Consider the following 16,707-nt stretch of genomic DNA (forward strand, 5'->3'; position numbering starts at 1 on the left):
TGAAACTGATCTTTGCAGCAGTCCTTTCTTTTTTTTTTTAAGCTACTCTATTGGTTTTCCCACTGCTTCAGCCATTTTCAACTTATCCACTTGACACTCAAACAGCAGCAACAACTTTCCTGTCTTTCACTTTCCTGCTCCAATGACGCACCGTCTGAGCTTGGCCATTCTGCACTGCCACGAATGTGAAGTCCACTGATGTTATGCTGATCGTCAACTGTGTTTGCAAGCTGTGGCTGTCAGCTATGGTTATCAACTGTCAAGTTAACATAGGATTTCATACGTCAATTTCTGCCTCAAACTCAAAAAAGAGCTCAATCAACCACGGAGACACAATGGCTTTACTTCCAATCTTCAATAAATTTCCTACAGTCTTAAATCTTGCAGTTGTGGATTTTTTACATCCATTCAAATCCAACAACAGTTATCCAACAGGTTTGATTGTAGTTAGTTTGACTGAAGATAGTTACACTCTTAGAAGAAAAGGTTCTATATAGAACCATAAAAGGTTCTATATAGAACCATAAAAGGTTCTATATAGAACCATAAAAGGTTCTATCAGGCGCTACGTATTTGGAACCCCTAAAAGGTTCTATATAGAACCATAAAAGGTTCTATCAGGCGCTACGTATTTGGAACCCCTAAAAGGTTCTATATAGAACCCTTTTTAAGGGTTCAACATTAAATAAACCATCAACCATTTAAAAATATCTCATAAATAATGAAAATAGAGTTTCACCTACATCTACATATTACAAAATAAGCCCATAAAATGTACAAAATTACATTAATCTATCACTAATAAATAATGCAAATATACAATTAATCTAAATTCCCATCAGTGTTTGAACATCAAGTCCCTCAAAACTACAAATCCATATTAATATAACTCACAATGGAAATATACAGATATAGAAGTACTTAAAATCTACAAATTCATATTAATATCACTCATAAAGAATGTGAATACATAGATTAAATTCTGAAACCAGATTCAAATTCAGATCAGCATTTCAGAATAACATCAATCGCCTCATATTTACAAATTTACATTAGCACTATTCATGACATATCAAAGTATTATGATAATTGATTATACATTTTGAGCACTGGGACAGACAGTTTTTTTTTTTGGCTGCTGGAGAGTTTAACCCTCTGGGGACCAAGAACGCGCCCGCGCGTTTTGCTGTTTTTTTTTCACATAGCAGCAACATAGACTTAAAATACTCCGTCATTTATGGTCATATAAATAAAATCAATACATGATTATAAACTATAGAGGGTCTTCTTTTTTTGTGTACACTCACATTAACATCAAAACCTTGTTTTTTTTTTTAAATAAATAAAATAAACAGGGTGCGCTTTCAGCTCACTCTCTCCGCAAAAATCTTTCTGAAACATGTCTGGAAAATGAACGGAAACTCCGCTAATACTTATCACACAAACATGAAACATACGTCTAAAGAACGCTTAAAATTTCTACTTTTAAATAAAACAATTCACATTTAAAACAAATATTCTCCTGCAATGTAATCTGTCTGAAACTAAAGAGAAGTACAGTTTCTCCTGTCTCAGCTCATTATCGTTAATTTGTTCACACCCACTCGCAGAGCGCGCTATTCATAAGATAATGTGTTGAGGCCATTTGCAAAATAGATAAACGCCCCCAGGCAAATGCTGTAAACGCACTATATTTTTTAGTCAGATTAAGATTCGTCTTGCGCAGCTATGAGGAATAATCCTGGGACATTTAATACAGAAGTGCTGGTTTATTTTCACTTCGAGGAGGAGCAACAGATTCAGCTGAGAACTGTAAGTGTTTTATGGCTGTGCTTTGTTCTAATCGCGATATAGAATAACGTTAGTGTCTGTAAACGGAAAAATAGCATACTGTTTAAATGTGAATATGTTTCTCTGTGTGTGTGTGTGTGTGTGTAAATGAATGAATGAACGCACAGATACGCACTGTTACAGACGAAATAAAAGACAAAATTTCGTTGACTAGTTTTGGATAAAGTTTTTCAAATCAAATAAGCATCAAATAAGCTTCAAATAAGCTTCAAAATAAAGACATCAGCTTTTGTTAGGAGTTTCTGTGGATAGAAGTGTCCAGACGTATGCACCCTGTATTTTAAAGAAGAACATTTAATTATTTGCGATACATTATTCATTCACAAAGAATTCAGGGACATTATTCACGTCCCTAAAGGTTAGAGTTTTCCTAATTTTTTAATTAAGGCATTAAGATTTTTTTATTCCTCTTTTTAGTCAACTTTAGCATGGGTGTGTTCTCTTCTAATTCTAAGCAGTGTGTGTGTGTATATATATATATATAGCCTATAATTAAAAAGCTATTTTAACCAGAAAAATCTACAATGCATGCCCAAAGTCGTGCAGCCGTATAGTTTCTCATGATATCAGTCCTGCTGACTTCAACATTCACAGGAGACTGTAATGAAAAATCAAACACCTTGGAAATGACAGGTATGTACTATGTTTCAGGAATGGGACAATGCTGTGTGACTGTGCAAGCCTCTGTATTTAGATCAGTGTGTTTACTAATGTGCTTTTTTGTCCTTTGTTGTGTATCTTTGGATTATGTTGTGTTGTAAATAAATCCAAACAATCTAAAAGCCATTCTTTTTTAAATCTCCTCATTCTTTGCGAAAGGCTCCTCGTAATGGGGCCTGATAGCACCTAATAGGGCTATTATGGGAGGGTCTTTGTCTTTCTCAGGTGTGAAATGCCATACATATTAATGAGAGATCACGCCTCCTTGCATAAAGCTTTCTCACACTAAACACGTCATACACATTATAAAAGACTTTATTGACTTATCTGAATGAGTAGTCAGGATGATTCTCACATAGTTTTGGAGCAAATATTCTAGACTATGTGATACAATTTTCAAAAGTCTTGTGAAGAAATAATCAATATGTGTTTTGTGGCCTTATTTCAGAAACTTTTATTTTTAAGTTTTTCAATAACCATGCATAAATAATATTCTCTCAAAAATACAAACATGTACATACATGTTGTTCACAGATTATGGTAGCCCGTTTGTGCTATATAGAGTGAATTTACACCTTTGCCATTAACATGTTTATAAATAACTGAAAAAAGCACAAATGTCAGTGCATGTCAAAACATCCCAAGGGCCCCAAAAAACCCTTGGTCCCCAGAGGGTTAAACAGGTAGTGCTCAACAAAATTCATCGTGTGAGTGATGTGCTTGGGGTATTCCACACTGAATACGAAATAAGTAGCAAAGAGGCACTCCATTGCCTCCATCACATCCATTTCTGCGCTCACAATGTTGACACCCTCCATATTGATGTTGGCTCTTTTTGCATGGAGGGGGTTTGAAGCTTCATTGGTTGGCTTTACTGATTCCTGCAAGTTGGAAAAACATATAAATTATTTGTGAAATGGCTCCTCTTACAGCCCTCTATATTACATATTATTTTGAAGTCTCGCTGGTGTTGAAGTAGTTGCAAATGTTTAAGGTACTTGTGTATTGTACACTTAATGACATTACAGAATGGGCATTTGCAGAACTCCATTAAATACCTCTGAAGACTTCTTTGGAATCAATCAGGTTGATGGTTTGGATCCATTTGCAGACATCATCTGTTGTCCATTTGTCTACCATTATGTAATCTTGAAAAGGAAAACAGAAAGTTACTATTAGTTTCACATCATGTACATGTCACTACTTTATTAACCTTGGTCTACCATAAAAAAAAAGTAAAGTTTTATTCTGTAAATGTAAAAATGAATATAAATATTAGTGGAATTTCTAAATAATTTATTGATTTTTCATATAAAATCGCCTAAAACTTTAAAATGAACAATCATGATGCGTATGTACATTTCTCAAAAACAAATCTTCTACAAAAAGCATTAAACAAATTTGTATTTGAACAGGCAATTTAAAAATGTTGCTGAGGGAAAAAGGCTCCAGCCTTCCCACAACCCTAAAGAGGAAAAGTGATTTAGGGAATTAATGGATGAAGGGGGATGAGAACATGTGAATAGAACCTAATTGTACAGTCTACAAGCAAGCGCATTCCAAGTAAAGATATAGTGTCAATTTAATACACTTGTTATCAGGGCAGATTAATTGTAGTTAAAGCTCCTGTAGGTAACTTTTGAAAACATGTATTTGTTAAAACTGTCATTATGTCCTGACAGTAGAATATGAGACAGATAATCTGTGTAAAAATCAAGCTCCTCTGGCTCCTCCCAGTGGTCCTATTGCCATTTGCAAGAAATACACGCTCCCGGTCAGAAACAACCAATCAGAGCCAGGAGGAATGTCTTAGCAGTGTCAGTCACGCTCGTGTACGCGCTGATCACACCCCTCTCTTGCACAGCGCGAGCCGTCGTTCAAACTCAAGATTGCCGGCGTGCTGCAGCTGTGCTTATGACGGAGAAACAACCTAAACTGCCAATTCTCGAGTGACACCTGCTCATAAAACAAAGAGGTAAAAGGAAAAAGACTGATGACGATAACCAAGCGAAAAAGAAAGAATTACACAGAGCCCATTGACTCGGTGTCAAAACTCTAGCCGCATAACATGTAGATAAAATGTCACGCACTCTGCTAAGTAACAATTGAAACCTGCTAATTCACTGGCTTGTCATGTTACTGAAATGTACTAGCACACCTTATCTAGCATTATATATCGCTAGAATAATTACTTACATACTGTAACGTTAGTTACCGTTATATTAACGTTATCTTACTAGCTATTTATAACTTATAGAAAGAGTGCAACGTTATAAAGTTACATGTAGGCTATTGGAAAATACATAATGTTTTGAGGACCAAGTTTGTAGTCAAAGTATGGGCAGGCCATAGTCAATGTAAAGCATATTATTGACGTTTAATCCCTATTAGTGAATGTGCCATATAACTTTTTATCCGCCGTTATGGGTGGCCCGGTTTACTAGCCTGCGCGTTCACGACAGGCTCCGCTGTGGAGGGAGGGCTGTAGCGCAGCAGAGAGCAAGGGGGTGGGACCTGTAAGTTGTGCTTGTTCAAATTTTCAGGCTAAGTCAACGTTTTCTCAAAACTCCCTACTGCAGCTTTAAAGGGATAGTTCACTTTAAAATTAAAATTCTGTCATCATTTACTCACCCTCAAGTTGTTAGATAGATATGAATATCTTCCCTTGTGTTCAGCAGAAGAAAGAAATTCATACAGGTTTGAAACAACTGAAGGGTGAGTAAATGATGACAGAATTATCATTTTAAAGTGAACTATCCCTTTAAGCTGTGTGTGCTTTAGAAACCGACCTGCTTCCAGTTCCTTAGACAACACTTGACTTGAACATAAAATAATCATTCATAAAGTTTGAAAATGTTGAAGTGAATCACAAGAGTGTTCACATTGGGCTGTTTACAATTATCTAGCATCATAAGTGCGAAGTGCGAGTACATTTAACCACTAGCTGCAGGGGCGATTCTAGGATTTCACCTTTAGGGGGGTCGATCAGTAAACAAGAGAGAATGATAAACTTTACTTAAGAAGCAGCACTGGCCTGATCGTTCAGATAGCTGATTATAGTTTTAGGGGGGCTGAGACGAAAAATATGGGGGTTGAAGCCCACCTAAAAAGGGTCTAGAACCGCCCCTAAGCTGAACTCACACAAGCGCTCTGTTCTGTAGGGCTGTTCTTCATGACCATTTGAGTGTGCGGTCAAAAACGAGATTAGAGCACTATCTGCAGTTAAAAACTTAGGATCAGAAAACACAAAATTTTAACAGTTTGCAACAAGCACAACAAAACTTAACTTACCGATGTACTACTGTAAGGCAACTTGTGACACTGTCGCGGTTCAGGCTCTTTTTCGTGTTTTAGTGTAAATCCACTGTAGAAAATTGACAACTTCATTACTAATGGGTTTAAAGCTTATAACAAGTAAATTACTTTAAAAAAATCGATGTATTTCTCTGACTTACCACAACAATATTTCCGTCAGACCATCAATTTAAATCAGCAGACGGGGATCACGGATCAGTCTCTTCTCGACCGTTGGAATTCAAAAACGTGCGTGCACGCACTCGCGAGACAGCGCTGCGCGCAAATGCAAACAAATTGTTTAGCTACTTTGTAAAATTAATGAAAATAATGAGTTTATTACTTCTTTTTGTTTATGTTTGCTGTTCAACAGATAAAAAAATTAAATCCATAATGCAAAATTGTTTAGTTGCGGTAGGCCTACAATAATTTCACATAAATGACAAATAATGAGAGCAGCAAACAAGGCTAAGTAAGACAAGACGAAAGCCTCAGCTATAAATGGCTTAGAATGAGCCCTTATGTTTGTTTTTGTACTGAGTAATTTCTTGTTATGATGATAATAATGATGATGACGATAAGGTCAATATAGAGGTGTGCGATATAGCTAAATCGTCTGCGATAATATCGTATTTTTTGTTTTAACGATGTGCGCTTTAACATTATCAAGTATATTTCAAAAACTAAACAAATCGTGCCTACAGAGTGCACGGATCTAAAGTTAGCCTACATGATGAAGTTAGTTATAGGCTACTAGTGCGCGTGTGCATTTTGAGTGCGTTCTTTCACTGCATTATTCAGTGTGTTCAAAAGCATTTATGAATGCATGTGAATGATCACAAAATTCAAGATATGGGGGTTAGAAAATGTATATATTTATATAATTTTATGTAGTTAATCAATATCACGAGTGCCATTTCAGTTTTTACTCCTCCAAAAATCAGCATGATTAAAATATGATATTAAGTTACTACAACAGTTTAATAAACAATAATTTAATTACAACTACAAAATGTTGCAGAATATTATAATATATGAATGAATAATAGCCTAAAGAACCTTTGTGCCAAAAGGGTTCTTTCTTGTCATTATAGAACCTTTTTAGCATAAAAGGTTCTTTGGAGTTGAGTAAAGAACCCTATGGTTCTATATAGAACCCCAATGAACCCTTTTTTCTAAGAGTGTAGCTTGCCAGTTTAAGTTCAAATTAGTAATTTGAACTTAAACTGCCAAGCTAACTATCTTCAGTCAAACTAACTACAATCAAACCTGTTGGATAACTGTTGTTGGATTTGAATCCAACTTTAAGTGCACTTAATAGTACACATATTAACTATGCACTCTAATTCAACAGTATTATACACAATTTGAATCAGGAAACTTCTGTTACAATACAAATCGTCTCAACACAAGCAGGCATTTTTCCTAAAAAAAAAAAATATATATATATATAAATACGTGTATGTTGAATGCCTGCAAGTGTGAGTGTACTGCATCAGACAAAATAAAAGTTTACAGATGTTCAGTGACAGGAAAATTAAACTACTACAAATTAAATTAAACCACTACATATAATGTTGAATATAATGTATAAGTGCAAGTGCAAGCAAGCTCTTCTTTATTTTGGCAAGTATCGCGATAGTTGTGTACCGTGAATTTTAACAAATTTTACGAGTGTGTCATTACACCCCTAGAAGAAATTGCAACATTGTAATAATATTAATCCCTGTTTTGGAACAAAACAAACAATCTACAGGTGTTAAAATGCCCTAAGTATATTTGCTGTTGTTCTGTCTCTGTTTCAGATTGCGATTTGTGTTTGGCCCATGTGCTCTTCAGGCATTGGACCTGGTGGACCAACGGTCTGTCACATGTGTGTCATCTCCCAGCAGTCGAAAGGCTTTTCAGGTAGAAGGGAGTTTGCTAAATACTGCCCAAAAATGTCTGCAACAATATAAAATATCTTAAATAAAGTTTTTCCTCTCAGCTGCTGAAAAAAAACTTATTTTAACCATGTTTGGCTGAAGTGATAATTTCGAAGAAGTAATGCATCGAAATGTTTGGACCTGAAAATATTTGGCTGAAATGTCAAAAATACAGAGTTTTGGTTTTCATCTTGCTTGCTTCAGACTGCATATTTTGAAGTACACTGATGCTTTTACTTAAGAGTGACTGGATCAGAAGCCGCTGTTGTGCTATGTCTCCCCTACACTCCACAGCCTACCACAGAAATGTTTGTAGCATTTTTCACAACTGCCATGATGACTAACCGGTGTTAAAATAGGTTGTATGACCCATTAAGGAGTTCACAAATGCTCCGTCAGTCAGAGTGACTTAAATCCCCTTAGTTTGCTATGACCAGTCCATCTCTGATAGTGACCACACCACGGTCCATGATCATACATCCCAACACCACCCACAGTGAACTCGTCATGTTGAACTCTCAGTTCCTGAGTGTCTAGAATGATCAGCCAATGTCCAGGAGGCAGTTGGTGGGTGGAATTGTCTCAGTTTCCCCATAATTCCTCACGTGATTGACCGTAGATCTCAACATATGTTTGTTAAACTGGATTAAAGTCTGTTAAACGCCTACTGCGAGACAGCACAGAAGAAAAGCAAGCATTAAGAAAACTATGAACAATATAGTAATAAAAGTTAACGGCCCTTTTTATGACCTGCTGTGATTCAGCTTTGGATAGTCATTGTTGTCTCTGTGCATTTATCATCTCTATTTGTCATCTGTAATTCTAGGCTTAGTTGTTTAATTTTACAGGAAATATAAGTATTTTCTGTAATTAAATGTTTTTAAGGTATTTTCCAGGAATCATTTGTGTTCTTGTTCAATAATGTTTCAACATTGAACTTGTTTTTCTTTTTTTTCTTTTTTCTCTCCCATTGGATTACTTGCACAACTACTACCGCGTTCTAGTTAGTACATATCGGGAGTTTCCGGTTTATTCCAGTCTTTTAAAATGGTTGAATGAGTGAATGCTCGCGAGGTGCCTATAACGATGTTAAATAGGCTAGGCTATTTAATCAGTAACGCACACAGCGTAGAGGAGAATGACAGTCAACTACTTTGAATAGTATAGCATTTTGGGCATAAACATGTAAAGAGTGAAAAGATTGACATTGAAAAATGACACAGAATGATTAAAATATTTAATCCATATAAATAAATTGTTCGTTGTTCGTACAGCGTCGCGGTCACTAGTTTAGACGAACACTGACACCCTGTGGTGAAATAATGGCGTATTTTTAACACCCGCTGCTTTCTCAGATCGGCTTGGGTTGGATTAAAACCTTGTTACGATAAGTTAGGAAAATTCTGCAAACAGTAAACATCAGAATATACCTTCTCCTGTCAATAAAAATTGCCAAATTTTTAAATCTTATTGCGGACACTCATTTTAGGTGGCGTTTGTTCAACTCATTGACCACAGTACATTGAAAGGAAACATAACCGGAAATAAGTGAGACGTACTATTTCCAAACGGAAGTGCGTCACGAAGCTCAGTGCAAGTGGTCCATTTGGGACTCATTACTCATTGCAAAGGATGAGATCGGCTGGATCTTATTGCTAGCAGTAATGATTTGTATAACTATTAAACTGAACACAAAATACTGGACTCAAAACACTAACTGAACAACCGTGAACACGTGATGAGAACGACAAAGAAATGAAAGAGAAACGGAGATTAAATACACAGGGCAAACCAATCAACGAAATAGAGAACAGGTGCAACTGATAATCAAACAATGTAAAACCATGGAAACAAACTGAACTGAAACCCACCCAAACCAGACAATAAACTACACTAGTTCACAAGTAACATTTACCCCTTTAATTATTTTAATGTTCTGTCTCTCCGTAAGTGATGCACCAAAATGATTTTTTTTACTTAAACACTTCATTTAGCCAAAAATTGGCATCCACACTGCTGACATGTTTACCTGCTGTAGCCTATCCTCCTTGTGTGTACGAAATAGATGATAATTAAACGTCACTGTTTTGGATGATGATTTCTGCCTTCCAAAACTATTTTGGCCAAAAATGATATTTCGGCTGAATATTTTTGGTTTTAAGAATGTTGGTGCTTCACTACTAAAGCGTTTCAATTTAAGTTATGTGGAAAATGAATGTTGTAGGCTACTCTATTGTGACACCAAATGTTGAGTTCTGAGAGAAAAACTATTATATAATTATTAGAATTAAATATTACAATATCATGATTTTTTTTTTTATGTGTGTGTGACATGTTTCAATATCTTCTTTATCGTGCTGTGGTGAGACAGCAATGTTTTTAAACTCCATTCTCTCATGCCAGATGAGCCTCACTAAATTTAAAGTGACTGAAGTAAAATATAGGAACAATGAAATGTGAGAGGGATGTATTGAGTACCTTAATATGCAATCTAAAATAATTTTTTAGCTTTGGTGTGAAAATGTGGCACAGTAATTTTTAGGGTGATTGGAATATTTCCTGCATTTAATCTCATTACTGTGTTATATTAATATCGGAACAAACTGAGTGATTATTATGTAGAGCCAATTGCAACATTTTGAAAACCTAATGAAAACAAAGCAAGTGAAATTATGTTGAGGATGAATGTAGCTGTCTGAAAATGCTGTGCTGAGCAGAGATCAGGGGGCGCATTACAGAAAGATCCTAACTTTAGAATCCTATCTTATCTGTTTGGTAACCATGGCAATTTCAGTTAGGACCTCATTTAGGAAAAAAGCTATTACAAAATGACATTTCTTAAATGCATAATCTTATATTAACTACAGATAGGAAAAGGGTATTACAGAAGCATCTTAACTCCACAAAAATTCCTAAAAACTGTCTTAACTTTAGAACAACCCCAATGGTGTCCTAAATTCAAAATGATTTGAAAGCCAACTGTAAAAATCACACAATAATAGCCTTGTCTGAGAATAGCGTCACATTAATGATATAATGATACAAGATGAAGAACAGCGATGTTTGATGGTGGAAAGACTTTGTGAACACCCAAATGATGTGCTGCACTTTGACGACAAAACTCTGACAAATAATTAGACCCCTATGAAACAAAAAGGATTAGGCTTTGCCTTTTCTACCAAGCTTATCAAAACTTCACTAAATGAAAAGCACCACCTATTTTGTTTCTTTTACCGAACTCGATGGAGGGGTTTAAGATTTCCTAACTACAGATAAGATGAGACTATTGTAAGATAGGATAAGAATCCTAAATCAACTTAAGATTTGCTGCTTTAATATGAATTTGTGAAAAATCCTAAATTAACTTGTCAGATCTCAACTTAAGATAGAAAGTTTCTGTAATACGCCCCCAATACAGCTGCTTCTACCGTGTACCCTGAGGTGCTAAATCGTTCCGATCACATTCTCAACTCTAAAGGTCCTTGCACACTGAGTCCGAAATTTTCGATGCGTTTTTTCGTATTCGTCATTCGGTGGCTCTGAATTGTCAAAACACCATTCAAAATGCTTGCTACGGATGCGAAAACACAGAAAATCGAACCCGATCCGATTTTTTTTTTATGACGGACGAAAGTTTCGGAGGCAGTGTGTAAACGTGATTGACAAAACATGAGGTCGTATTTATTCTTTTACCTGCAAAAATTTTGGACGCGAATTTCGGACTCAGTGTGCAAGGACCTTAAATTGGATTTTTGTTTTTCAATAGCATCTTTAGTTCTGGAGCTCATTCATACTGAATGCAAAGGTGACTGTGAATTTTTGTTTTGTAATTTATGTGATTTAATACTTGATAAACACTTCACAGTATTTGGTCTTTTAGTGAAGAGGAACAGCACAAAAGCAGGGATATTCAGGCACACAGGAATCTGTACCCACAGAACTCGGTAGAATGCGCTGTATGTTTTACACATCCCCCAGAAATATTTAGGCCAAACTGTTTATGTTTTAAGCACACCTCAGAGTGTGGTACAACCAGATGTATTTTCCATGGTTAAAGTTTTCTCCGAAATCAGCAAAATCGTGTTTGTTTAAGTGTAAATCTGTGGTGCACTCAGACCACAAATCCAGCTGCATTGCCATTGCTGTAGCAGAAATTCACTGGTGGGTCGTTCTGCGGTGGTAAGAAATGTTTCCGTTGGTCCAGTTGCCAATATCCTGTCAGTCAGCCCCTCTCTGGGGAAAGAATCTTCATTAATATGTCATTGTGACTGTCATACTCTATTAAGATCAGCTGTGCTTAATAACGTCCTGCCCTGGGGCTGCAGTCCAGCTGCCATAGTGTTCAGTGACCTTCACTTACAATCCTGACCTACAGTAGCGTAGGTGGAGTCAAGAAATAACATAGACATGGATGTTTTTCTGACACCATGAGGTAGTTTCCGTGTTAATATAAATCTCAAACACTCTACTGTTGCTTACAGTTTCACTGACTGAAATACACTTTTAAATCTGTTTGTATGCCCTGACTGGTGCGTGTTGGAGAACATTTTACACTATACGCTATTTTTGCAGTTTGGTTTAGTTACACTAGTACAGAGGACAGAAATACCACAGCTTTAAATAACACCCCAGTGTACATTAGGCCATTAACTGATAACAAAAGAAAGAAGAAACATAACTCTTTAAATAAAATAAAATTAAATGTGATTCTGGTCCTTTTATTTCTTTTCTCTTCGAACTATTATGGGGAGGATTATTTATTTTTCGAGTAAAAACTATTTTAATAAAAAAAAAAATCGTCCAAACTTTTGAATGTTTTGAAGTTAACTTTTACATGTTAAAGTCTATTATGCTCACTAAGGCTGCATTTATTTGATCAAAAATACAGTAAAAAGAGTAATATTGTGAAATATTATTACGATTTAATACGTACTAATAAAATGTAGTAATTTTATTTATATGGTGGCAAAGCTTAATGGTGCTGGTAAAGTAGCTTACAGTTAACCAGTTGTCCGTTTTTTGTTTATCATTTATTATACTCTCGTTTACATGTGATACTTTGCCTCTGATTTTGACTGTCTGCTAAACCATAAACAAGTAAACAGGACATGGGCAGCTTATCCATTGGTCTAATGGTGAAAGTCCCTTCTGCTGCATAAATGTAGCTCACACTGGCAGCAGCAGATCAGTCCAGGCTATTGTGATAATGCTCCACTGACACTAATGACTCTACTGGGCTTTGGGCCGCTGGGAAATAATGGCCAGTGTTTGTCACACCGGCTGCTTTACAAGCCTATGTTGATTTTTGTTGTGCCTTAATAAGGTGGTATGTTTCACCAAAGGACAACTATGGAAAGATCATGTAGGTAGTTTGAGAAGCAAGAGGATTTTGGTATTTTTAAAAGGTTATTTTTTTATTGGTAAAAGCAAAGTTGTTAGTTGATATTCTTCTAAGTGTTAGACAAGTATGTTTTAGTGTTAAGAAATGCTCATGTAAATTACACAAGACTTTAAAATCCTCTGTTGTGCAAAGACACCACATGGTCACTTCTGTGAAAGTAAAGTTTGAGTAAGACTGCTTGCTCGCGCTGTTGTACATTTTTTTTTTGTGTGTGTGTGTTATGAAAAACACTCAAGAGGCTTAAATAGGGACACTTGTAAAACAAACATGAAATCAAAATGTTACTTTTTAATATTTTAACTACTTTTTTAATGCATGTTCTTATTCTTATTGTAATTTATCACCCATCCCTAATCACCAAACAGTCAGTTATCATGCGTTTGAACAGATTTTATTCCCTAAAAAGGCATGAGAAGCATCCATGTGTAAAGACTCATGGGCGGATCTAATCCGTGGGGAATTTGCATATCATAATTAATAATTGGTAATTAATATAAAATTATTCATAAATTATTCATACATGTTTGGATTAGATCAGTCTTACATGTTAATAAATCTCCCGATAAGGGAGGATCTGTCATTTTACCTGCATGCATGCATGTGAATCCTTGATATTAACCACAAGTTGATTGCAATTAATTACACGGACCAAGTTTCACAAAACAGGTCAAATGAATTAGCTCAATTGTCAGGATAATATTTGTGGGGCTCCACAATATCATCTTACTTTATAGGATTTCAGGAAACGCAATTCTCTGGCCAGAAGAATTGGGTTTCCCGCCCCATAAACACATACTCTTTAAGGTATATTTAATTTTAGTAAGCTTGTAGCATAAGATCTTTGGCACTTAAGGGACTTGAAACTGAGCAAAGAGACAGTACATCAATCAAATGAATATATAATTAATTTAATAGAGGCATGACTACTTATGTATTTACTACGGTTACACGGGATATATATATATTTACAAACACATAGACATCAATGAACAATACAATAAGACATCAATGAACGAGAAATGCGTAAAGTTTGGACAATGGATAACTTACACGCGTGAGCGAGTGAGAGAGAGAGAGAGGAAGGGGGAGAGAGATAGAACATTGGCAGAATTCCTCCTAAGACATTCACCTCTCTGATTACAACACGAAACATCATCTTAAAGCTTCTTAGAAGCTCTATAAAGAGATTATACTTGCTCAAGTTATGTTATGGCCTCTCTGTGTCCAAGCATTCCTGTACGGCCCTGTCTGGCCGCGTGAGCTGAGTCCTTTGTGTGTGAGGAAGCGTCACGTGGGCTGCTTGGCGCGCGTGTTGAACGGAGGTTCAAAGTCTTTGGGGTAACAGTACCAAAGGGAAATAGTTCGGCTAAGTTCGTTTCACTTCGTGGAAGTGAACTGAGTCAACTACGGAAAACAAAACTTTGACTAACAAAAAAGAAATAAATATTTCTACGGGGAAATCACGCGGAGTTAACGTTACATCTTTGCATGGCTGGTGAAGAAGCGCGTGCGTCGCTCGGTCCGGCGCGTCACACGGTCACGTGCGCGTGTTTCTCCTTCAAAGCGAGCGCGCTCGTTTAAAGGTCCCTTGTAGATGGATTTGCTGAAGAGATATGTCACGCGGTTTTCTTTTCACTCGTCGATTGGAATTAAACACGGAGACTTATCTAAAACTGAAAAACACAAACGAAACTAGAAACAAATAAAAAGAAAGGCGACGAGCTCGCCCGGAGGCGAGACGTTACATTATGACACGAGGACAAGGGAGGAAGAGAGTGAGCGGAGGGGGGAAGCGTTATTTATCACTTTTGGAGAAATCCAGCCTCTTCCTGTTGGCTTGGCCAATTAGAGGGTTGGAAGTTTACAGGCGGGACTTTGGGTTTTATTTCTCTTTGTCTCGTCAGACTGCTTGTCTAATTAAATTATGACCTGTGTTAAGGAATGGTCATTTCTACTGCAGAGATGTGTTATGCACATAATCATACCTTTTACGGTGTGTTCATACATATATCTGGCTGAGTCAAGTCCAGGGCATTTTTACGATATCAAACACGACTGTTATAGGTAAACATTCACATTAAAATACATCTAGGGTATTTAGAATTCACTTTTAAGTTACGGAAAAATGATAGTCATTACAATGTGACATGGGCAAATGGACACACATAAAAACACATCGAATATATCTGGTTAAATGTCTTTTAAAAAGAGAAGTTTCCTTCTCTTGAACATCAAATTCCAAGTCAGTCATAAAAATGTCTCGTAACTGGAAACCACGCTCTGTCCTGAGCAGGCTTCACTTGTGGGGGATGCGTGTGTGTGTGTGTGTGTGTGTGTGTGTAAATTTACATTCCAGGCTTTTTGGGTCTTTAGCAGGATGTATTTAGTCCTTTCAGATTCACCCTCGCCCAGTCCTTACACATGGGATGTCAGCATGAAATTAAAACTTTCCTTATTGTGAATGATTCATTGATGCATATTATTCCAAAGAAAAAAAGTGTTTATAATCTTCAATCAAAATGTAATTGTTACCTGCTCCACCTCTGAAACAACCCTCGTTTTTGGCTGTCTTCACGCATTCATTTTACTTTAACCCTTCCCCTCCCATCCACCTGACTTCAATCTTGTAACAACCACTTTTCTCAATACGATCTATTCCAGATTGATATAATCCTATTGTAAATTTTCAACATGTTAAAATTCATGTTTTGCGGAATCACATCACATGGGCTTAAAATGAGACATTTTTTTTGTTAACTCATGCTGAGATTGTTGCTAATATGTACCTGTAAGGGGAATTCAAAAGAAGATTCAAATCACTGTGATTGAGATTATGATTGCTCTCGCGGTGAGTGAGCTCAAACATGAACTGGGGCTCAAGTCAGGAAGCAGACAGTCTCACGTCACTGAGGTCAGATAAATCCCATCGCATAGAGACTCTTTCACCTAGATATCATCATATAGAGACTTTGTCTGTTCCCCGAATTAGGAAATACAAAAAACTTCCAAACCCATCTAATGGTAAATTTTTTTTATTGATGTTCAACAAACAAAAAATAGATATAATACAAGTGATAAAGCTTGGGTTGCTGAATATTCGATTTCTTACTTTAAAAGCACTTATTGTTAATGATATGATTACATACTATAACCTAGATGTGCTGTGTTTGACAGAAACTTGGCTAAAACCAAACAATTACATTACTTTAAATGAGTTTACCCCCCTTATTGTAACAATATCTAGTGTAAATGATAAATCACATTTAAGATTTGTGCTGGCTACTGTATACAAGCCACCAGGGCACCATACAGACTTTATCAAAGAATTTGCTGATTTTCTATCAGAGTTAGTACTGGCTACAGATAAAGCCCTAATTTTTGGTAATTTTAATATACATGTAGATAACGAAAAATATGCATTGGGATTGGCATTTAAAGACATTCTTAACTCTATTGGAGTTAGACAACATGTGTCAGGACCTACTCATTGTCGTAATCATACTCTAGATCTAATATTATCACATGGAATCAATGTTGATGCCGTTGAAATTCTGCAGCAGAGCGATGACATCTCAG

General features: G+C 36.3%; 1 protein-coding gene across 1 annotated transcript in view; it reads left to right on the plus strand.

Moving 5' to 3' along the window:
- The window catches only part of zswim7 (zinc finger, SWIM-type containing 7), an 81,539-nt gene that overhangs the window by 21,555 nt on the left and 43,277 nt on the right, over nucleotides 1-16,707 (plus strand). The window contains exon 4 of the mRNA XM_056236198.1: nucleotides 7,611-7,713. Coding sequence (XP_056092173.1) covers nucleotides 7,611-7,713 — 103 coding nt within the window. The remainder of the gene's footprint in view (nucleotides 1-7,610; nucleotides 7,714-16,707) is intronic.

The sequence above is a fragment of the Rhinichthys klamathensis genome, unplaced genomic scaffold (genome assembly GCF_029890125.1).
Source record: "Rhinichthys klamathensis goyatoka isolate OS25496 unplaced genomic scaffold, OSU_Roscu_1.1 h1tg000019l_1, whole genome shotgun sequence".
In the NCBI taxonomy this organism is placed as follows: domain Eukaryota; kingdom Metazoa; phylum Chordata; class Actinopteri; order Cypriniformes; family Leuciscidae; genus Rhinichthys; species Rhinichthys klamathensis.